Source organism: Pocillopora verrucosa, chromosome 4 (assembly GCF_036669915.1).
Source record: "Pocillopora verrucosa isolate sample1 chromosome 4, ASM3666991v2, whole genome shotgun sequence".
In the NCBI taxonomy this organism is placed as follows: Eukaryota; Metazoa; Cnidaria; class Anthozoa; order Scleractinia; family Pocilloporidae; genus Pocillopora; species Pocillopora verrucosa.
In genome coordinates this window covers 19,233,807-19,258,356 of record NC_089315.1, presented here as the reverse complement: position 1 = coordinate 19,258,356, position 24,550 = coordinate 19,233,807, and the positions used below count along the sequence as shown (strand labels likewise).

At 37.2% G+C, this 24,550-nt stretch overlaps 1 protein-coding gene across 1 annotated transcript; it reads left to right on the top strand.

Moving 5' to 3' along the window:
• The first annotated feature begins 99 nt into the window (after positions 1 to 99).
• Positions 100 to 23,363, top strand: LOC131780007 (integrator complex subunit 3). Its single transcript, XM_059096626.2, has 30 exons — positions 100 to 276; positions 368 to 451; positions 939 to 1,022; positions 1,691 to 1,804; positions 2,682 to 2,833; positions 4,011 to 4,152; positions 6,327 to 6,385; positions 7,019 to 7,089; positions 9,511 to 9,608; positions 10,363 to 10,410; positions 10,751 to 10,894; positions 11,126 to 11,213; positions 11,493 to 11,572; positions 11,827 to 11,918; positions 12,715 to 12,803; positions 13,996 to 14,401; positions 14,556 to 14,613; positions 15,438 to 15,532; positions 16,193 to 16,237; positions 16,315 to 16,434; positions 17,015 to 17,111; positions 17,208 to 17,267; positions 17,430 to 17,498; positions 17,977 to 18,055; positions 18,733 to 18,895; positions 19,950 to 20,123; positions 20,556 to 20,650; positions 21,383 to 21,455; positions 21,637 to 21,748; positions 22,144 to 23,363. The coding sequence occupies exons 1-30, from the start codon at positions 193 to 195 to the stop codon at positions 22,225 to 22,227; spliced, it is 3,159 nt and encodes a 1,052-aa protein (XP_058952609.1). The 5' UTR covers positions 100 to 192; the 3' UTR covers positions 22,228 to 23,363.
• Positions 23,364 to 24,550: the final 1,187 nt, after the last annotated feature.

The following is a 24,550-nucleotide window of genomic DNA, read 5'->3' as shown; positions in this document are numbered from 1 at the left end:
GCATTTTTTCCCGCCAAAAATACATGACTGCCCGTAGCCTGAGAACTAAAGACAAATTCCAAGTCAAGCTAGTACCCAGTTCTCCTGACTGTTTAAAGATGGCTGCACTGACTGCACCTTGAGGAAGCGAGGCTGGGAATTGTGCGGAGATTATTTAGCTCTATCCTGCATTTTATATACTCTCGTTGTGCGATGATGGAGGCAGCTAGCAACAAAATCTACAAGTCAAGACTATTTACATCAAATGTTCTTTTACAGAAAGATGAATTGGAGGAGGTATGCCGGCTAGATCATATTTTCTGTGTACGAGAATTTCATTTTGATTAATTTAATGGGTCTATAAAAGTTGTTGTTGTTTGATTTTTAGAGATTAGAGAAGTGTCACGGCCTTCTCACTTCTGTTGTTTCCAACCTGTCTGAAAATGAAGCTCACGATGCTCTAAATCAAATGGTTAGTAATCAGTGATGATTTTACTAAATATTATTTCTATAACATAGTCTTAGATGCTGCCTGGAACGTTTTTGATTTGGCTGCATGTAGGTCTGTTTTTTAAAAATTTTTTCATGACTCTTAACCCTTTAACTCCCGAAACGCAAAGATTAATTCTCCTCTGTAACTTCCTCATATTTCCTTGTGTTTTCTTTCCTTTCACTTCTCACCAATGAGGTTGTCAGTTCTTATAACCTGTTTGGAAGATATCATATTGGAATTGTGAGGAGAAGTTACATGTAGATCACTTTTGGGAGTTACAATATTAATGGTATTATTGATGTTCTGTTTTTATAGTCTGTTTAACTGTTTTATTTCCCATATGTTGTCCACAATTTTTCATGAAAAATGTCAAAAAGCCACAGAGTAATCAAGGTATATGGTAGAAATGAGAAAGCTCTCCTTGATTTTTCTACCAAGGAAAAACTGGTTTTGGTGAATTTTTCAGGTGTCCAAAGGTCCACAGCAGCATGAGGAAGCATCTCTTGGTCTGCTTTATATTATATTAGTGGAACAAACTGCTGCACCAAAGGTTAGACTTCATAAATTCTATGACTCCCAAGTGCTTGCCACATTGAAATTGTCTTGGTATATTTAATAAATATGTTGTTTGTAATATGTTGCAATCTACCATATATGTATATACTACGACAATGGTAGCATAGAAGGCCTGTTCTGATTGGTTACTCAAACTCTGAATATCCTTGCATCTCCATGATTTATAATTTAGACCTGAAGATATTGTAACTGTTGCAGGAGTAAATAAGTTAAAATAATCTTTTTGAGCTCTTTTATCTCACTGTTTAAAAATATCGCAAAACAGCTATTCACCTTAGTGTTGGTTGTTAGTCACCTCATTTTTGGTGAAAAGTTTTTGATTGTTGTACAATTTTTGACATCACATTTCTACCATAAATAGTCTTTATTTCCTCTTTTGTTGTTTATTATTCTCACCAGTGACACAGGTAAATTCTGGTATGAAGCTGATCTCTGAACTTTTAATAATGAATGCTACCTGAGTGGTAGCATCCAATATGAAAAGGCTCAAACCTAACTTCTGACTATTTCTAAGTACAAAAGATCCAGCAAGAGTTATTGATAATGCTTTTAAATGAACAGCTTTCATCCTGACATTGCATTATTCCATATTTTTTTTTATCAAACAAGTGTGTTGAATTCAGTTACTATTATATCTGAAAGGCTTACAGAGATCTGACATGTATTACAAGAGATGGATTGAGTTTGATTATGACAAGATTGATTGGAATTGTCACAGAGAAGCTGAATAAGCTACTTGATGCTGTTAGAACACAGGTAAAAGATTTTAATTACACTTCACATGTATATGTCAATCTGACAATTGCTGAATTATCATGACTCAATGGCTTACATGAATTTCAGGAGTATCCTTTGTTTTCATGAAGAGGGTTACATTTTGAGATTATCAGATTCACGGGAGATGCTGTTGCCCAATTTTTAGTGTACCTGACTTCTGATTTAAAATACCATGTGGCAGACCTGGTTAAAGTGTTGCTTTATTGAACAAGAAACTTTCCTCTCACAGTGCTTCTCTCCACTCAGGGATTACAAATGGGTACCAGCAGACTTACAGGAAACTAGACTGATTGTTGGCTGGGATGACCCTGTATCTGGCATTCCTTTTGGGGGCAGGGGTGGGGTAGAAGGGCAGGCAAGAAGTGACATACACTACATGTAGGAAAAGCTCTGGCAGGGTGGGCCATGCAGCCATCATTATTAGGTGAATCTCAGGATATGGTGCTTGATTATGTTCTCCATTTGCTTCAGCCCTTGTCTGTAGCCCAGGAAGTTGCTTTTCTTTACAAAAATTCTGTAAATTGGGTTGTCCAAAACTTTTCTAATGACTGACAACAACAAAGAGAAAAAGTCTTGGATAATACACACTGGCTTTGTTACATCTAATCACATGTATACAAACATACAAGACAAGGTTATGGTGCTGGTGTTGCTTTGGGAATGGAGGTATTCGGAATAATTTGATATATGGAAGTTTATGGATTCAATGCTATGCTTTACCAGTCATAACTGATCTCTTTAATTTGGAAATGAGATCTTAAAGGGTATACAAGAATCATTAGTCTTTAATCTGCAAGATGAAACAATTGTACTGTGTATTGTCATGAATTTTACACACTGCTTTAATTGTCCAAAGGTATTGTGGCTTTCTAATGAACTCATTAAGAGCACTGTTCCTGGTGTGGAAGGACTCTGTCAAGTTCTCCTTAGGCAAATTTCTGGAGGTGATAATTCACCCTCGAATGTCTGGCTCGCAGAAAATGTATTAGGATTGTTGAACACCAACAGGTAAGTCTAGTGTGTAATTACTTCAGTGTCAAGAATGCTCTAGTGAATGGTTCCAGACAGCTGATCAACTTGTTCATTAAGGATTGAAAAGAAATATACCTATTTAATTTGCTGGAAATATACTTCACTTCTGTTTTATGTCTCACTACCCTTACAAACTCCATCCCAGACACTTCCTTTTTGGTGGTCATATATTAAAAATGGATGCCACAGAAACAAACCTTATTAAATATAGATTTTAGTGCTATTTGAAAAAGAAACCTGTATCGTCTTTGATAACGGGAAGAAACACAAGAAGACCAAACAAAATGAGGAAAATAAACTTGCAATCACATTCAAACTGACTTTAATCAAAGGTAACTCAGACACACAAAATACCTCATTTATATAAACATGAAATCTCCTCATAATTCATTTAGCAAAATATTGTTAAAAAACCAACCTTACTTCAAACATAGTTAATGTGGAAACATACTTTAGCAGTATGGGTATGAAACAGCTGCATGTAAACTGACTGGGTACAAATTGACTGAATCTGAAATGTCTGAAGGAATGAAAGGACTGGAAATTTAGTAGTACCGTAATTTAATTTCACTTCAAGAGGAAGTAAATCCCGTGTTTTGACAGGCAAAGATGAGCTCATCTTGCTCATCTTTCTTTGTTTTGATTTACAGCTTTGATCCTCCCCAAAAATACTTTTTAAGACACTATTTGCTATTTTCACATCTTGCAAATGCTTAAACATGTCTTGAGGACAGTCAAAACAAAGAAGACTGCAATAAATTTTGTGAATCTATTTTGAAAGCTATTGTTGAAGGAAACCTTTTTGCAATGGAGTAAGATGGGTGGATATATATTGGTCTAAAAACAGGGAAAAAAGATCCTTGCTTCTTGACTTCATGGAAGGTCAATAACTTAATCGTCTAGGCATCACTTGGAATGCCACGATGCAGAGAGAATCTTCCTCCAGTGTGCTTATGCACAAAAAATTGTTGAAAACCATTTTTTTTTGTTTTTACATTTAGAGTAATTTTTTTTTCCCATTTGGTATCTGTGAAAATTGCAAGTCGTGTATCTCTCCTAATAACTATGCTCAAGAATCTACTTTCTTTTATACAATATACAGGTTAACATAACAGATTTCTATTAATGATAATTTTGTGTTATTTTTTATCAGAGCTTGGCTGGAGAAAAACCCTATACTCTTGGCCACTGCTGTGTATACTTACCTTAGATTATTAGAGGATCATGAAGCAGCGCCATTCAAGAACTTACGACAAATGGAAATTGAATTCTGTTCCTCCTTGTTGAAAGAAAGGGTATAAAAAGTCTATAAATATTCTGGTTATATGGTCACAACTTACCAACACTTAAATAAATTTCACAACGTTAGTATTCATAGTGAACATACAGTCATGCAGTTGTGCCAATGTATTTCCATGATGAAAGCATTCTTAACAATACCACACTACTTTCCCTCCTTTTCTCAAAAGAAAACTTAATCTGATCTTAATTTAACAAAACTCTAAATACTTACAAATAAGCACACACTTTACAAATTAAATGAACGAGTCCTTCACCTACCAAAATCCAAATACTGGTATTTACAAAAACAAGCATGCACTCTATGCACAACTTTGAATCGTAAATCAGTCTCTTAGAAACTAAATTCCTATTTGCAATAGTCCCTAGTTCAAAACAAAGTCATTAAACCTTGCTGGTCTCTGAATCTGATATATCGAATTTTGCACCTGCTGCTGTGGCCAAATCTCTTCATCTTACAGCCAACATCTACTTGTTTATTTTACTTGTTTACTTCTGCATCTGATGTGCCTTGCCCTTGTTCTTCTCCTGCATCTGCACAAGTGTTTCCATTCACTCCATTTTTTATTGTGTTGTCAGAACCTTCCTGGGTGTGGAATTCCTTGACAAAAGCTTGATTGCATCTGAGCGTCACTCTTGTTCATTCCAGACCACAATCTCACTTCCCATCCTTTGAACAACTTTTACAGGACTATGGCAGAAATTACCTGGCAGTTTGTTCTTCTTCTCTGCCCTCAAGAGCACTGCATCACCAACTTAAAAAGACTTTAAAATAGCTCCTCTCTTCTCGTTTGCGCAAGCCTTTCCTTTCAACTTGCTCGACCAGTCCTTCTCATGAACCTCCTCTGTAGATAAGATAATGTTGAGTACATTTAACTCTGAAATGACTTGTTCCACCACACTTTCTGTGTGTCTGACCCCGTGCAGGACAATTTAAATCTTGCCCACAACTGAAGCATGTCTTTCTTTTCCTGCAATTTTTGCAGTCACTTCATTGACCTGATAATCCACTTGGTCAGAGCTAAACTGTCTCAACTGTCGATCATTCATTTCTTGGGATCTTGCAGTCCGAAACAGGTCATGTTAAGAAACTATTCCTTGTTTTTGTAAGAATTCTTGGTGCAGACGGCTTGAGAAACATTTGTCAGTGAATTGATCACAAATTTGATCATCTTCGTTGGTGCCAAATTTGCAAGCAACTGTGTGCAGATGCAATCTACAGACAAATTGGTCCTCAGTTTCACCACTTGCCTGCAAAGTTTGTTGAAGCAAATGTCGCTTGAAAGGAATGTGGGGACAAAATAATCTTCAAGCACCTTGAGTGTTGCCTCAAAAACATTCTTGTCATTCTCACTGGCCAATGTGTAGTAGATCTCTTGAATTAGCAACATGTAATACTAGAGCTCACTCTTAACCCCTTTTTCTGTTACATACAAATTAAAGGCTTGCCTCCATCTATTTTACCATTGAATTTAATTGTGTGGTTCTCCTCTCAGATTAAATGCTTCTTATCCCCTGACATCTTTGGTCACCATAGAATTTCCTGAACTGCCACTGTTTGTCGTGTTTTATTCCCCTGATCCACCACCTCCTGGCATCACTGGAATAAATCCTTATTAAAGCCATTTATGAAATGCCTTACAAAGTTCCCAGGGAAGTCCTTGAAAAACCTTAAGAAATTCTCAACAAAATAATTATTGCTTAATACCAAAAATCCTTGACATCCTTGAAATCCTTAAAATCCTTGTCGCCAATGCAAAGTCTATAAATATTCCGGTTATACAGTCACAATTTAATTTACAATGCACTTTAATAAATATTCATCAACTTAAATACATTTCACAACTTTAATAATCATAGTTAACATAGGGTCATGCAGTTGTGCTGATCTATTCCTATTATGAACACATTCTTAACGGTACAACACTACAGGGTATGGTCAATGAAAGATCAAACTTAAATCACATCTTACTGCCACATTCCCATTGATATTCAGTTATGATTAATAAGTGATCAAGTTAAAAAGTATGGAGTTACATCACCATGCACCCACAGTTGTGATGTGCAGCAGTCTCATTTTACCAGTATAATATTAACTTCATTGTACACTACCAGCTGAATATAAAAGTAGGCATGTGTCTTATCATTGTCATTTGAATGTTCTTGACAGTTTGCAGACTGCATTCCTATTGGACGAGACCTTGTGCGACTGCTTCAAAATGTGGCTAGGTTTGTCAAAATCAATCTGTTACATAGTGCTTTCCTTTTCTCATGGATTCACAAGAGGTGGTATTTATTAATATATAGATTTAGCCAAGCCTAAAAGTGAGCTCGCATTTTTTTTTTCCTGCACGTCTCATGGGCACAATGCCTTGCCCAGGCCAGGACTAGAACCTGGGTTGTCCGACTCGGAGCCCAGTGTGCTGACCACTGGACTAATGGACAAAGCCGTGGCGTTGGCATGCCTGCAGTACAGTTGATCATGAATGTTGAAAGTAGCACCTTGTATGGTCATACGGTTGTACGGTCGTACGGTTGTATGGCCACACGGTCGTATGGTCATACGGTCGTACATCCAAATTTTTTCAGCTTGATGGGTTACTACTATTTTGTATAATTATGGGGCTACACTCTGCGAGCTCTGCTAATAATGAGACATAGTCTTTGGCCTATTTTGGAATCAAAAGTTAAAACAACTACCCAATGAATTAAACTCTGTAAATTCTGCCAAGAATCCTCTTTATCAAAAGCCAATTCTGGAATTTTCTGTATGTATATGAGTCACAACAAAACTGTTGGCTGTGTGATGACAAGACAAGGGGCCAAGATTATAATCAAGTACTTCTTTGTCTTGTGTCTAAGAATACCAGAGTTCAATGCACTGTGGAAGGATATTGTACACAAACCTCAGTCGCTGTGTCCACAGTTTACAGGTATTTATGCTTTTGTTTTTTAAATGTTCTTCTCTGTTTAAGTGTAATGGTTATGAATACAACAGATAGCTTTCATCATGTGTGACATTCTTGGACCTGACTGTGAAAATATTTGAAAACATTCTGATCATGTTGATCAGTAGCACGATCCAGGGTGGCAAAGCATGTTTACGAAAACCATATTGAGCAAAAAAATATATATTTCAAACAAAACACTTTAAAACTTATATATCCTGTTAGATATAGTTAACCTCTTTGTATTAAACCAAAAATCGTGGTAATAGAGGAAGAATTTATTTTTTTATGGATTTTAGTATTCAGAAAAGTGAGGCGAATTCTTATGTAACGCGTAACATAATCTGACAAAGCATCAAACATATTCAAAAATTTCTTACTTAAAAATTTAAAATTTCAAAATAATTTTGACTTAGAAATACACTAGAAACATAGACTTTTCAATAAAATAGTTAAAATTGGAACACTGAATTGTAATATTCGCGCTACGAAACAATTTTCTCGGCGACCGAACATGTAACGCTGTTTATACAATATTGTACTATACTTCATAGTCACCAAGATTTTGTCACAAAAAAAGCTCAAATCAGTTTAAAAAAATACATACAATAATTCTCAGATGATTTATTTTCTGTATACAAATTTTTATTCCATTTAATTCAAAGACAGCGTAAAAAATCCAAAAAGTCTGAATCGCGAACACATAAAATGCATAGAAAATTTACCTTAAAATTATTTATCCTCATCTCCAAAAAGGTCTGTGATAGCCGCGCTTAAAATGAAATTGCTCTTCAACTAGCAGATCTGTCATTCTCAAATTCTAAACTTTCTATCGGTACCAAATGTTCACGAATCTAACTCAATTTAACATCTAAATTTATGTCTTTTTTGAATCGCGAACATATTCGATCTTGGAACAGTATTGTTTGCATTGGTGTATCAGTTTACACGCGCAAAATAGTGGCAGTTTTAGAAATCTTCGCATCTAAACTTCGCTTCTTCCTCGCTTACAACAACCTTGTACATTACATCTAGAGGGGGTATACAACAATTAATTGATATACACCCATGAACAAACGATCGTTTGAGACTGGAAATTACTAGAGAACGTGACTTCCCTAGCGTGACTTCTTCCGTCGAGAATTTACACGCTTCGCTTGCGAAATATTCAATGGAAAACAAAAATATTCTGCTGATCAATGGAGAAAAGAAAAAGAAGAAAAAAAGCTTAAACAACAAAGGGAATACTATGAAAGAAACAAAGAAGTTCTTGCACAAAAAGCAAGAGAAAGAATGCGCTTGCTTCGAAGCAAGAAAAAAAACGCGACAGTCGCCGCAGTGAAAACACGCACATCTGCACAAAAGGCTGATGACAAAAGAGCCAACCGTGAGCGGAATGCTGCATCAGCTACCAAGAAGAAGGTTTTGAAGCAAAGAGAAAAAGAGAGGGAAGAGAAAAAGCGACAGCAAACTCGAGAAAGGGTTCGAAAACTTCGTCAGAATAGAAAAGAGTCATCATTTGCGCAACCGAAACCGGAAGTCAACATCAGAGAGAGGTTGAGATGTCAAGAGAAGGAGATGTTGCAGTCACAAGGCAGAATCAAGACTCAGTCAATGTCAGTAAAACAGTCAATGCACTCACTGATCTTGTTGAAGAAGGAAGTACTGTCGCCATTGCAGCAGCTGATGACGCCATATATGATTACTACCTCTTCAAAGTTACAAGCAGTGGTGCCATAATTTTGGGTGAAGATGAAGTTGATGACTATAGTGCTGCTTATCAGAAAGGTTCCTTTGTCTTCAAGGGTAACTTTTTCCTAAGGGACAATATTATAGACATGACCTACAAGCTTGACAATAAACAAGCTATTGTGTATGCAAACACTGTCAGGACTATCTGTGGAGAACTCAAGAAATTAAATAGGCGTAGAAATGTATTATTCCAGCTTTTACCCAACCAGCATGAGGAAATTATGTCTTCTTTTTAGTTATGTAAATAAAACTGTGTTATTTCTAAACAGAATCGTGAATTTAAGCCTGCAAATGTGTAAATAGAATATATGACCACGCCTGCTATGCATTCTGGGTATTAAGTAATGAGGATAATTTAACAGATAACATCAAATATTTTCTCAAAAAGTAGTTCTTACAATAAAAGTTTATGAATAATCTATGTTTTGATGATTTTTTGGTAATTTTATGAAGTTGCTAGTTTTTCCCTAATGTTACGCATTTGTACCCCTGGATCTTGCAACTGATCGTTGAACTACTGGTACATATAACTGATTAGTAGAGACATATACATGCAGTATAAATTTATCTAGTTGCAACATGTGAGCCTGGAAGACTTTGCATTTAGGTGAACAATGTTGATGGGATCTCATTGATGTATCACATTTTTCAAAGGTATTGCTCAGTTGCTTCACACAAGAACTTCTCGAAAGTTCCTCGCATGTAGACTGCATCCTGAGATGGAGAACAAGATTTTGTTTTTAACGTCTAAGGTACAGAAAGAGTCCAAATCTATCAGCTGCCTGATACTAGTGTACTTTATATAATAAGCTCAGTTATGCATGCATTCTGATTAGTTCTCACTTATGATCTATTGGAGGACAGACATATAGACGATGTCATCAATAAAACTTTTTTAAATTCTTTATTATATAAAACAAATAGATTCCAAGTTGCCGTGCATCTGTTCAGTAATAGATCACAGAGGACGTCAAAATGTGGTAAGAACGTCAGTGACACACTTGGCTGCGCCTCGTATGCCAATTTTTTGTTCTTACCACATTTTGACATCATCTGTGATCTATTACTGAACAGATGCATGGCAACTTGGAATCTATTTGTTAAATATTTAACTATCACTGACCAACAACACATCATTAAGTTTCCATGTAACATAACTATTAAATGAGATCTGTACAAGAGCAATGTGCATTTTGTTTTTGTTGCCTTGATTTTCAAATAAATTGATCAGTCCTTTGAGCACAGCAATCAGAAACCCATGTTTATGGCTTTCTCTCATTATCAGGTGCCTATGATACTAAATTAAATGTGAAAATGAGAAAGCACTTACAAAGGTTTCCAGGTGTCTATTACAAATGTGAGGTTCCAATATTGCAGTCTGTGGACCCGCCTTAGAGCTACATGTACAAAATTGATAGTTTTTATGAAACATACTCTCCAAGAGCAATGTAAATGTCACTCTCTTGCAGTGTATTATAATTGAGATTTATCCTTCATTACTGACAGGTTAAGTTTGGTCAGCAGAAAAGATATCAGGACTGGTTTCAAAAGCAGGTCAGACTGATTGTTCTGTTCATAATCATTTTCATTATGGTACAATGTTCACCTTGAAGAGCTCTGAAAAGTGCATGTACATGTGCATGTAAACATGTAACTTCTCCCTATAATATTCAAACATTAATCAGCAAACAGATTACAAGAATACTCAAACTTATCAGGTAGAAGTTATGTCTTGATGCAGCACCAAATTTTAAAAACTTATTCACAGGGAATGTGTAAAATTAACAATCAGATCATGAGAGTTTAAGGGTTAATAATTATTTGTCTGTATTCATTTGAGGTGATGATAACAATATTGATTAAAAATTAATATTGATATTGCATTCGATTTCAGTATCTGTCCACCCCTGAAAGCCAGAGCCTGCGGGGAGATCTGATTCGCTACATTATTGGTGTGGTGCATCCTTGTAATGAAGTGCTGTGTTCTGATATTATACCACGATGGGCCATTATTGGCTGGCTTTTGACATCTTGTCAGGTTATTGGCTATTATTTTGATGTGTGTATTACATCAGGGAGGTTTCAATTTTATTTTAATTCTTTATTTACTCTGACAGACATCATGCCAGGAACTGCTATTATATTAATTTAGTTTCAGTGTATTCATTATTTATGGTTCCACAGATAGAGAATGACACTCCATTCTACTTCTACCTGTTTCCTCTTTTACCTCCTCTCTGATTATTTTATGCTGTGTTTTTTGTTCCAGACTGCAGTTTCTACAGCAAATGCTAAACTTGCCTTGTTCTTTGACTGGCTCTTTTATCAACCAGATAAAGATAACATTATGAATATTGGTAAAGCAAATCTTTTACTTTACATTTTTGAGCTTTGATCTCCATATTGTGTAAAATTAATGATAAAATTATATTAAAACTACAAACCTAGAGAATTTTTCTTCATGTCTGTTTTGCAGTGACATCTATAGTGAAATCAATTGCTTAGGTGATATTTCTTTTAAGGCAGACAGGCAATTACTTTTTTCCTCAAGATCTGTTGTTCAAGCCACAATTTGTGTGTTCCTTTCTTAACCTTAAAGCAGTGTTTACAGCCAAATTAATCTTTTTGATCTACAGAACCTGCTATTTTGTTGATGCACCATTCTATACGAAGTCACCCAGCAATCACAAGTACCTTGATGGACTTTCTCTGTCGGGTAAAATCAATTTTTTTTGCTGTTTTATTACTTTCACAATTCTACTAATTGTATTGGAAACTTTTTTGTAATTGCGTGCTGGAAGGAGGTTATTTATTGATTACCCACTGATAATCCATGTGTTAAACTTGTACCTTAATGCAATGCAAAGTATGTTTTTAACTTATTAAAAACTTGTACCTGAAAAAAAATAATATACTGTGGTTATTTCTGTTTGGCAAGATTGCTTAAAATGGTTGGTCTCTTTTCACCAGATTATTCAAAATTACAGCACTTTACCTGATGTTCAAGTTAAACAGGGAGTTATCAAAGCATTTCGGCATATTCTCAGTAAAAAAGTTGTAATGTAAGTATATTTGGATGTCATGTTTACATTTCTTATTTGAGTGTAGTCAGTCTTTAATATGCCTATCTCTCCAGAGGTAGCAGAGCAATTTGAAGCATGGCTGGGGGGACGGTCGGGGCTTTTCCAAAATACTAAGCCAAGTGCATACCCTTTTGGTGATCCTCAGAAGAAGAAAGTGTTAGAAAGATATGATAAACCAAACTTACCCTATTTATACATGTACAAGCACTAATCATGTCCACCATTTTTTTGGTTTATGGTACATTTTGAGGTCGCTGGAAGCAAGGGTGTTTAAAGCAACACCTTAAGATGGTAATACTGACTATTTTGACAAACTACACATAATTTTATGCTGTGGGAGCAATATTGTCAGCAATGAGGTGTGAGGGGGGCTGAGACCTCCCAAATTTTTAGCTGGAGAGGGCTGTAGTCCCTTCCCCTCTCCCCCACCTGCTCTACCACATGTATGCTATCTTTCTGACTGTATATGTATGTCTGTCTGTGTCTATATATCTGTTTGTCAATTTCCTACTGTGTAAGTTATTTTAACTTGCTTATCAAGCAAGCTCAAGGCTCACATTTTTCATCAAACTTTGCTTTGGAAAACTGTTCACTTTTTGAAACAGATGATATCCATGGACATATATCATTGATCTTTTCCTGCCAAATGGAGGCCTTTGTGTTTATATTGTTAACCTTCATTTTTGAAAACAACAATTAATTATCTTCAGCTAATGTTAGAGGGGTAAGCCCCATGCAGTGATTGAGTTTCTGATGACTATTTCTTTCCATCTAGGTCCTTGTCTCCTTTGTTTGACAACCCTAAGATGGACAGAGACCTTAGAAGTTTGATAAGAAACACCTTGGCTGAGTTCTGTGACTCAGGTACTCTTTCATTGACTTGCATCTCTCTGTGAAAATCAACTCAGCACTGTGTGTACTGACCTAGAAATGATTAATCATTTTGAAACTTGAATGAAAGTATCCAAGTGAAGAGCTACATGGAAGTTTGATCTTACCTCCATAAGATTTGCTTTCAAAGTCAAAATCTAGAAAATCTGATTAAATTGGCTCTTAACAGATTCCATTGCTAGAGAGTGTAGTGATGTCAGTAATGACACCCTGCTTCAGAACTGTTCACGTAGGTAATAAAAATGTGATATCAATTTTAAATTATTGGCTGAGCATTTTTTTAGGGAAAATTTAGGTATATCATCACTGCATAACAGCTTAGCATAGCAAAATTATGAGGTTCAGAGCCAACATAGGTTACTTCCGTGTTTTCAGTGGTTGTGTAATCTCAAGATAGGGAAATTTTAACCCTCGGACCCCTAAGAGTGACCAGCATGTAATTTCTCTTAACAATATCACCCCTGAATTGCACATGAAGGTCATGAAAATAAAACAAATGATCATCATCTAGCATTATGGAGAATAGGAATGATGATGTTATGGTGTAGTTGTATCTTGAGAAACCAGCTGTTCTTTAAAAAAATGGTCTGTGACCCTACTTTTAAATTATTACCACAAAAAGCAAAAGTCATGGGTATCTTTTACAGGTTAAAATGATGTTATGTTACCTTTTCTGGTTGGAAGGATGCTCTTAACATGGTCTTAAATAAATAAGCTTTTCTGTGATGCTAATAGTTTCCTTGCAACTGAAGTTGGTTAATTGTGTTGTCAAAGTGATAGTGCATGAACTTACTGGAAACAAGAGCCACCTAACTCGTTTTTGAGTCTCAAGCACACAAAGTAAATTTAAAGTTTGCAGAAGCTTTACTTTGCTGTAATAACATTACATGTGAAAGAAATCATCACAACTTGTTTAGAAATATTTGATAATTATTTTCAAGGAGAAAAGCAATCAAGTATAATGTTGGTACATTATAGAATTGGTGTTTAAGAATTATGAGACAATTTTGAGCCACATTAACACCACATCTGTCGGGGTATGATTCTCAAATAAGGTTCAAACAATGGAATCTCTGTCTCTGATTGATTTGGATTTGTGATCAAGAATTGTTTTCTGTTCATCCATTTTGTGTTTACCTTTCCTTGGCTTGTTACTAATTTGCAGGTTCAAAACTTGAAGAATCATCAACATCAGCGTTTAGCAAAGTAGAGAGCTCCTCAGCTTCTTCATCAAGTGATATGCTCAGTTCACTGGGATCCAGAATGATGGAGGCAGACACGAGTAGCAGCTCAAAGGACACTGAATTGGCGGACAGTGGGGTTGATGAAGAGCTGGAGCCACCTGACGAAGAAGCTGTGTTCTCTGACCCTGATGAGGACGAGGACAGTGACATGACAGCCAACAAATCAGACAACAGTAAAGAGAAGGACTACGAGTTTAAACCAATTGAAAAGGAAGCTTTAGATGAGAATGAAGAAAGAGATAGCAATGAAGATATCACTGAGCTTGAAGATCTTGAGAATTTGGGAGATGATCTGAAAGAGCTGGTTATTAAATTCTCTCAACAAAGGTTAGTATCGCCCTTTTTGTGTGTACCCTGAGGAAATAATTATGGACAGGGAGATATTTGATCATAGCATTTAATTCAAGATCTAGCTATGAATCTTCGATAAATGCTGAAATAATTGCAATTTAACCAATTAATGTTTCATTTCTTTCTGCAGCGACCCGGCAGTGCGATCCAACAAAATGGAAGATATCCTTAAATGTATTGAATCCCTGGTGAGCCACTTCATTCTTTAAATTAAGATTTCCGTCTTTTTAAAATTGTATAAAAGCATCGTTCCAGGATCCTGCTGCATCAAAAGAAGTACACGATGCTGATAGCATCTAGTAATAATGATCAATTCCAAAGACTTTCGTCAAAGAACTTCGTCAAGATTGGTGGTGGAGTATGCATAAACTGCCACATTGTGTCTCATGCGTCGAAAAACTCTTTTGAGTATTTAGAAGGCAATAAGGCAAATGATTCAATTATAACTATTATCATGTTTTTAAATGGTATTGAGTACTACTATCCACCCTAAGACAATTTACCGTTACACTGCCAAATTGTATAAATTGTGTCTTAGATCTAGTTTTCTTATTGGAGCGCTTTTCGATTAAGTGTAACACTAACCAAAGTTATCAAACGGATAACTTTGGTTTGATGAAGAAAGGAAAATACCTCTAAGAGACAAGGAGAACTCAACGTAAAAACAACTATACTGCCTTGTGGGGGCAGTTGTCAGTTGGGACTTTGTCCTGTTACTGTCCCCTGTCACGAACTTGTTTTTTTAAATGTATTTGTACATTTTTTTAGGCGAATGAATTAAATTAAATCAAAGTGCGAGAAAACGTGGGTGACCAAGTCGTGAGTGGTTTTAGTTTCGCATCTGATTTTCACAGAGCTAAGTAAAGTAAAATCGAAGCAAACCCGGATTACAATCTATGCTCAATTGAAAATTGCTCTAATTAGACTTTACTTTCAATCTCTGGTTTCTTTGACATTATTCATTGATTCTGAGTTAGTTACTTGTCTTTTGATCGTCACTTGCCTTTTTCAGGATGAATTTGAAGATGAAACAGCAAAGTCTTTAGCAGTTTGTCTCAACTTTTGCCTGATAGATGAATTAATGACTCCATGTATCTCAAAGGACAGGTTAATACTATTATTATATATTAGACTTACTATTTAAACTCTGATTGGTCGAGAGCATGTAGTCAATGTACCAAAGCGTGTGAAGTTGCAGCAGATATTGGGTTAGCATGTGAAATACAAAGTCTGCCTAGTTTCGAAGCCCCTCGTCCGTGTAATGGTCTCAAACTTTTGCAAACTTAGAGAGAAGTATCTTCTTTTGCAGATTGTTTAAGCAATGCGTAATAAAACAATTACTGTTTTCGCATGTTATCATGTTATCATGTTACCTCGTGTCCTAGTTACCTGGCTCAGCCTTCGGCTTTGGCAGATAACTCAGACCTTGGCACTGACAATTCATGATATCATACGTAACCTCGTTCAATGATTTCTAACTGTCGGTTTTCAAATAAAAAACGTAACGCAATGATTGGGAATGAAGTTTTGGTATAATGAGAAAACTAGTACCCCTGTTAATCGTGGATTTCCTAAAGCGCATTGTCAGAGTCTTTTTTGTTGTTGTTGTTGTATTCGAATTAATATTTAATAACACAAGCCATCAGCGAGAAATTTAACACTCACTAAATGTCCTTGTTTCAGTGAGCATGTCAAAATCAGATCAAATCGTTCATGGTTTTTTTACTTGCGCACAAAACCACTAAAAAACTTTGCCATTATTTTCAGGAATCCAGAGGACTGTCTAGATGGACCAATCTATGTGCTGTGTCGGTGAGTACCAAATGTCTTGCCTCAGTTCATTCCTGCCCATCTTGTAATACATTACCAATGTTCATTTTATACTTTAGGAGTATCTGTGTTCTTCCCACCCATGATGTTGGTAGAGAGAGACACCTGACATTGCTAGGGGCTCTACACACAGTGGATCAAAAGTTTGGCTATCGTTTTCTCTTCTTCCTAAAAGCAAGGTTAGAAAACTGCTTGTTCCATATTCTTTATCCTTGGTTTCTGCTTGGTTTCTGCTTGGTTTCTGCTTGTTGTTTCATTAGTTTTAATAGATACTTAAGATAGACGGTATCTATTTCAAGTATCTGATTTTCTGTTAAATTGATGAAATACAGCATTGTGTTATTTTTTCTAAGGCTCTGAAAGTTAATGAAAGTCAGGTCTACGTGAATCAGTCACTTTCAAAGAAATAAAAACAGCTGTAACTTGAGTGGTCACAAAAAAATTGCGTGACATCCTAAGGAATGGCCGGGAAGGAAACTAGGCCATGTCATCAACAATGTTTATTCCTTAACTCCGATAACCTGCTTTCTGTCAGTTGATGGGAAGTGTTTTCTATTGGATGTCCTAATACAATACCAAAGTAATCACAAAAGCCATCCCAACCAAAGAAAATAGCACAAGGAGCCACTGAGTAATGAAAAGAAAAACAATCAAACTGGACGGTGAAGTGGACGGCACAAATTTCAACAATAGTCACAGAGCTGGTGCAGTCCCCAAATACTTTCGACAAACTGCTCTAATCTATTTTCGCTGTGATAGTGTTACAGATGACGAGCGGCTCACAATATACGAGGACTTTGCGAACACGTTCCGAGGAGAGAAGACACTTCAAGGATGCATAAGAGATGATTTGAAGGTCTGGCGGTTACAACTGTATCTAGTTATTGCTGTTACGTTTAACTGCTTTTCTAAGCTTCATTATAAAGTTGTTATTATTTCTTTATGCACACAGGTTTGCCAGGATTATGATATCAAGGCCTTCCGCTATATCATATGCTCTATTTACAAAAAGGTATGTGCCATATCCGTTTGCTGGTACTAATCAGATGATCGGTACTGGCATAAGTTGTTAACGTGTTCATCATTATTGGTCAAACTTAGATGGAACTTCTTTCTCAAGTATCTGCGAAGTATCCCAAGAGGTTTGTAACCTGTTGATTTCGTAACTTTCTAGTTTCCAGAATACGTTGTAGGAAACTCTGAAGTTCTTCACATGCTTGTTGGAACCATGGAGCCAAGACAGGTAAGAATAGAGAAAAAAGGGCAAAACAGTTTATTTCGTAGTGCAGTGGAGTAATAATCGGTATTTTCTCAGCTAAAAACACCATATAATTATAAAAAATGTGTCCTTAGATGTAAAGTACTTTACGCTGGTTACTGCTAGTTTTGCTTTCGTTTATAGCCGTTCTTTGGTTTTTCACGCAACTGTTCATATTAAGTGTGTGGCTTGACATTACAAATGACGGCTGCGTCACTGTAAAAAGATTCAATGCCTTCTCTATCCTGGCTCGTTCTGTGTGTCTACCCGTCTTCTTTTTGCCTACTTTAGAGTCAAATTCGTTTCTTTTCTTTTTGGGTTTCCATGAGGCGCTAGTAACCGTTTCTTGTGGAGCACATAATAGGCTCACTTTCGTAGCAGTTGTCACTTCTGTTGCTGTCTGATTTGTTGAAAACGTTATAACTCCTTACCCATCCCTATATCTGTCTTTATCGTTTTACAGTTAAACCAGCTGATGAGTGAGATAACTTTGGGGGAATTGACAGTATTTGGAGAGGATAGCAAACTTGACACTTTGCTAGGTAATTAAATAAATGGCATTCCCTCCTTTTATTATTTAGGGAATTAGTACTTTGCCTCAAGTTTATAGGTCTTATGGTTATCCAAACTCCCGCAGTTACCTTTGTCCGATGCATTTCATAAGTATTAATCGAATTGTAGATTTAATCATCAAGTGTTTTAATAACTTTTAACATTTACATTTACATCACTTCACTGCAAATGATCAGCAATCAAAAGCATAGGAGGATTTGAGGGTGGTTCTTATGAACAGTTATCCAAGCCTTTCCTAATTTTCAAGTAATATCAGATTTCATTGGTGTGACTTTATTTTTCTCTGTAATTGGTCCAATTGCGCCATCCCATCACCAATCAGATACGAGTTATCACTGATTTTTCTTTCTTTATCTATTTGTTTATTGGCCACGAAAACGTAAAAATAGTTTTCTTCAATCTAGCATTGATTGCCTCAGGGAAGTAATATTACTCTGGGAGAATTTGGTTTTATCAACTGTGTAGATAATGTAAAATGGCCGCCGTTAACAGTTTTTAAGCTTACGTTTCGAGCGTAAGCTCTTCGTTAGAGCAATAGATGGCATCAGTCAACCAAGAGTTTCTGAAGAAATAAGGTGAGGAAACCCAACAGACTCTGGAAACAACTGATCATATTGAACATCCTATTTACTTCTCTTGTGTACAGAGAGTACTCTAGAATGGGAGTCATTTGAACAGCAGTGTGTGTGGCACCTTATCCAAGCTGAGGATGTGTTGCTGGAGTCATTTGTCAATATTCTTCCTTCACTTAAAAAGGATCTGCATGCGGAGGCTTTGTCAAACTTACTTATTCTCATGAAAAGTGTTGCGTAAGTCTCCTCACTATCAGCCTTGGCCCAGTTGTATTAAGGTCCGACAACATTATCCAACGTATAAATCGTTATCCAGCGGATAAGTGAGAGCAAAATGTACCACACTATCCAGCGGATAGAGATTTATCCAGCGAATAGCGTTATCCAACCTTGGAACAACTGGGGCCTTTTTTACAGCTTACATCCAGAGCATCGGTGTATGTTTCTGCTGATAGTACATGTTAATCTGTACCCAATTCATGGTCAAAATTTCACTTCCATCCGACAGTCGAAGGATCGTTTAAATCAGTGTACTTTTAAAAAGATTCAGGTTTGGCCTTAAAAGTCCTGCATCAGTCGAAACAGCTTATTATTTTATAGGGGGTTTTAAATTTGACTGCAATCATAAATTTTTAATTATGGGTGTGGTTAAACGATGTAGTTAAACGGTGAATATCACATGGAGTCATTGAGAAACAATTCAACAGTTTAGAGCGGGAAATACGAGAGAAACAACCTCTGGATTGGCTGGGTTTTGAGTTTCAAAAGGCATTCACAGGTGAGGAGGGGTGAAGGATAAATCTAATCTTAAGTATTTTCGGATTACTTCCCCTTTTCAAGTCAAAACTGCTTGGCTTCAAATTGAAACCTTGTTGCTTTCTCCGTCGAAAGCAATTTTAATTTTGGTGTGGAAAGCATTCTAGGATCGCATTGGTTTTACTTTTCCTTGCCCTGTGATTGGTCCAAAAAACACACGTCACCCTTTCGACATCTCAGGCTCATAACTTCTACCAATCAAGACTTGCGCTTACTTCGAGCTCTCATAGACTCCTTTTTGTTTGCGGTCAATGCAATGGGATGTTGTAATTGGTTTGCTCTCAATCAGTTTGGAATACTTTACTTTTTAGCCAGATTTCCAAAGATTCTTGGTTTAACTGAACTTTGATCTCTGAGTACGAGGGTTCTTAAACATGTTGACGTTGAACGAGTTGCAATAAGAGCCAATCAGTACTTAGTTTCTCTAGCTCCAATCCCTTCCTCCTCTTAATGACCAATTGAATTTTTGTTCCAGTCCTTCTGCGGACCTTGTTATTCCAGTCTTATCAATGGAATGTTCCGAAAAAAGGCCTGGAAACCAGTTTAGCGTTTCGCTGCTTAGATACTGGGCACAGGAATACCCAAGAGAACTTGCACAACTGATTGGCCAACAGCTTTGTAAACAAGCCTCAGCAAGCAAGAAAAGAAAGTAATGCAGTGTATTTATGCTACTGATTTTTTGGTTTTGAGTATGCAACACTTAATAGAAAAGTCCACCTATAATTTTGCGCTTTTTACCAAGCTAATATTGAAGCAGGTAACTTTTAAGTGAAAGAAAATGTTACTCAGTGAATGACGCAGGAATACTTCGAGGAAAAGAAACCAGAGTGCTACTAATAGGAGTCGAACCTACGACCTTCCGATTAGTACTTGGGATGCTCTACCTCTGAGCTGTAGGAGACTTGCGACAGGCTTGAGTATTTAACTGGGTCCATGGTGACAAACTTCCTGTATACTGCTAGAAGAGGAATGTAGATATTTAATGCTTCTGTGCAATGATGGGGTAACTCGTGTATGTATTTGAAGGGACCTGCACCTGAGAGTTTCTCGTCACTTACATTTTTGCCATGTTTCTTTCCAGAGGTGCTAAAAGTCAGCTAGGTACAAATTTGGAGCTTGTACTGAGCCATTTGGACTGGCTTCACAAGATATGCCAAGAGCAAGAAGATTTGAGCTGTAAGTTTCGTGCGTTTTTTTTTAATGATTCGGCACAACAATCGTCTCACAGCACTGCTCAAACAGTTTGTATCGCGAAACATAACCGATTATTGGTCATGTCCAAGAGACAACTATCGTTTCCATCAAAAATTTTCCCACAGCACATCCACCTAATTTTAGTGTTTTGAACATTTTTTCTAATAACATATAATTAATGAAGTTCTGTTCCGAAAAGATTGGTTGTTGGAATAGAATGGTCGTGGAGCTTCTTTTTTTGAGGTTTTGTCACTGAGCTTTCTTTACTGGTTAGGTGGGCATTTGGTTGAATACTAATTAGTGTACTTTTACCTAGAGGAAATGATGGGGAAGTGAGGGAAGTATCTGGTCTTCTAGGTCTTGCAATACGTCAATGTCAGAGAAGTGATCGATAGATGGAGTTGTTTTCTGTAATATCAGCATAACGGGTAATCCTGATCTGATGTACTTAGAGAACGGGATAGTTTGGTTGACAGAGTGGAGAGGTGTTCTGTCCATGAAAAAAACTGCGGGAAGTGGGGAGAAGGTATTACGTAGGCCCTAATTCACGGAGCGGATCTCTGGGGAAAGGGACTTCCGTATACATCTTCAACTTGAAAATGTCTTTTGAGGGAATCTACATATCCAAGCCAACGCCCTAATTTTTCTTTTCTATGTCCTTATTTCTCCTTGATTTGATCTTGTTGAATTTTGTTTTTGATATTTTGTGGGCAGTTTTCAAACACGATGGCCTGAGATCTGCTTTAGATCAAGTCAAGCAAACTGCAAGCGAAGCAAGAAAAAATAAGTATGTTCACAATTTTATATTTGACTGTGTTCGTTATATTCTGAATACTTGGTGAAAACACTGCTAACTTTCACACAGGCCCTAGGAGAGAGCCAGTGAACTCTAGGGTACTTTTGTGGTCGCTGTTTTTTGACATTTTCCGAGCGGATAACTGGAAGTTGTCTTTGTTGGTTTGTTACAGGTTTAAGCAGTTATTTTCAATGTGTGAAGATAAAGACAGCAGGAAAAGGACTACACGGGCATCCATTCTAGCTGCTAACAGGGCAGCATCATCTTCCTCTGAAAGTGAAGAGGTTAGCCAATGAATCTCGCACACTGATGATGATGATTACTTTCCTCGTTTTTATTAGAGAACTTAAAAAGGTCTAGCGGGTAGAATCAAAATAGTTAACTTTATGAATTTCTTAGCCGTCTCCGTGAAATTAACAAAAACTTTGTGGTCTGAGATCGGAAATCTGACGGCCAATTGTTTGAAAATTGAACGCTGCTCGCTTATCTTGTGATGAACATTATATATGGCGCCGTTGAAGACGGTAATCACATCCACCAACTCGTGAAATTTTCAAGAAAAATATAAATTCAATTTTGAGTTGACCATCTCTGATAATGTTAATTGGACGCACAGGACTAAAAAGAACTTATTAGAGATACTAGTAAATTAGTGTGACCTTCCCTCTTTCATTTGCAGGAAGAAGAACAAGCAGTGAAACCTCGCAACGCTAAGCGAAGGAGGAAAGCCAACACCACTGTTGATTCAGACAGTGATGAATAGTAATAAATCGCTCTCTTGCTGTTTTTTACCCATGGATTGCTCTCTCTGTAAGAGTGCGTAATAACGGCAGCATCGATAGAAGGAAGCGAAACGTTTTGGCTCCCGGAATGAATTAGGCTGCGTTAAATGTGGACTTGAAAATGACGTGCTCGAGTTAAACTTGCAAGGATCTAGAAATTGCGCAGGTAAATGAAATACTTGAAATTTCGGCAGTCGGCATCCTGCAAGGTGATCAAACCACGATCTATAAAGTGGAGTTGAATGATCTTCTCAGTCCACTCAAACAATCAGTGATGCATATTTAGCCATTTCTACTTTTTCAACATTGTAACTCTTGAGTACTGCCTTTATGTTCCTTTAGGGGAAGAAAACTCTGTCCTCTTTAAACATAGTATTTTCATCCATTTTACCTTCACCTTAATGCACTACATCTGCCTATAATTGGTATTTTCATAATCCAAAAACATTGGAGTTTAGTGCAAACTAAACAATGAACGAAGAAACTCTTGCTATTCGATTATATCTCTGTCTTTGCGGAGGTCTGGGTGCTTATTCACTGGAATTTTTCTCATACCAAGAAGAGTTTCAACAAAGTTCTTGTTTCATTCTGAGAACTCTCGTTCAACGAAGTGTTGTGTTCTCTTACTAAGTAACATAAAGGGCTGGAGTATTTGCTCCTTTCCTCGGCACGATCTTCCTCGCCGGCTGCAAGATACAAGAACACGAAACGTATTTCGATCACTACTTCACGTTAACGCGGTTTTGACCTCTAAAAAAGTGACCAGCATCTAATTTCTCCTCACAATCACACATTAAGGTCTCGAGAATAAAGGAAAGGACCACTAATTAAAGGAACTGTTCATTGATAAAGAAGTTCTCCTTGTCAGCACTTTGGGAAATGTATGGAGAATAGTATGGAGAATATGGATATTGATATTAAGGTGAAAATAGTTAAACAGGAAACGAAACAGTCAGAAATTACTTGGGAACCCTGTGGAGCAACTACGTTTCATCTTGCCTAGAACTTAAATTCGTGTAGCACACCGGCGTAGCCAGAAAGGTTCCGGCGACGCTAATATCCAGTCATCTCGACCGCACAAGTTGGTCAATAAAGGATTTATTATATGTTTTCACTTTATAAAGAATCAACTATGAGTATGACTTGTTTATTTCGAGAGCCCCCCCTCCCTCCCTCCCTCCCCGGAAAGAAAGCCAAATGCCAAATGTGTTTGTAGCACAATAAACCCTCTAGAGTCGTTTATGTTTTCTTTGTTTCGACTGTCTTCTAGTGCTTTTTGCGTCTCCGTCGCTGACAACGTCCAAAAATTAAGAACTTTGTAAGTCCGCTCCATGCTGCTCCACACAGTGTTTATCTTGCGCGGGATCAAAGCGGGCAATCCCGAGCTGACGAACGGACAGACCCACTGAATGTGTGACTGACTGCCTTACTGATGGAGAAAGGACGGACGGACGGACTGACTGATTTAGCTGGTTGACTGAATGACTGCCTGACGGACGGACGGACTTACTGACTGACATACCAGTTGGTTGACTGACTGAAGGATGCAAGAACGGACGGACGGCCTCACTGACTAGCTGTTTCACAGTCTGACCGACGGGGACGGAAACAGACGTACGGACTGACTGACTGACTGAAGGACAGATTGACTGACTAGCTGGTTGACTGACTGACGTACGTGACAGACCACATGATGGGGTCAATTTAATACTCGCTCATTACTCACGTTTGGCTCTCTAACTTTCTAAAGCCTATCGAAGCTTCATTCCCTAAATTTGGTTGGTTTTAGACAATTTAAAACAAACATTCTCTAAGAGGGTATTTCATAAACAACGATGCGATTGTCCGCCACTCAGCTTTGCTTTTATAATTACTTTAGAGAGGGAGAAAGAACTCCTAAAAAAGAACCCTGCCTTAGAAAATCAGCTGAAAGAATCCCGGGACAAAATGAACGATCTACACATCCACGGCAAGAAAATGACAACGAGTCTCTCCAGACTGAAATTAAATAAGTTTGCATAAAATGTACGGGCGGTTGACGTCAGTTTCATCTTTTTTAGAAAAATAGTGTCTTGCATGACATTATCTCTTATAACCGGAGTCTCCTTGAAGGAGACTCCGGTTACCAGAGAAATTGTCGTGCAAGACAAACAGATCTTTTAAAAAAGATGAAACTGACGTCAACCGCCCGTACATTTTAAGCAAATTTATTTACCTTCAACAAACAATCAATTACAAAATGGCTGGGATACAGTCGGTTACAACCAAACCTGATCTTCCGAGTCAATTGACTCCTTAACTTGG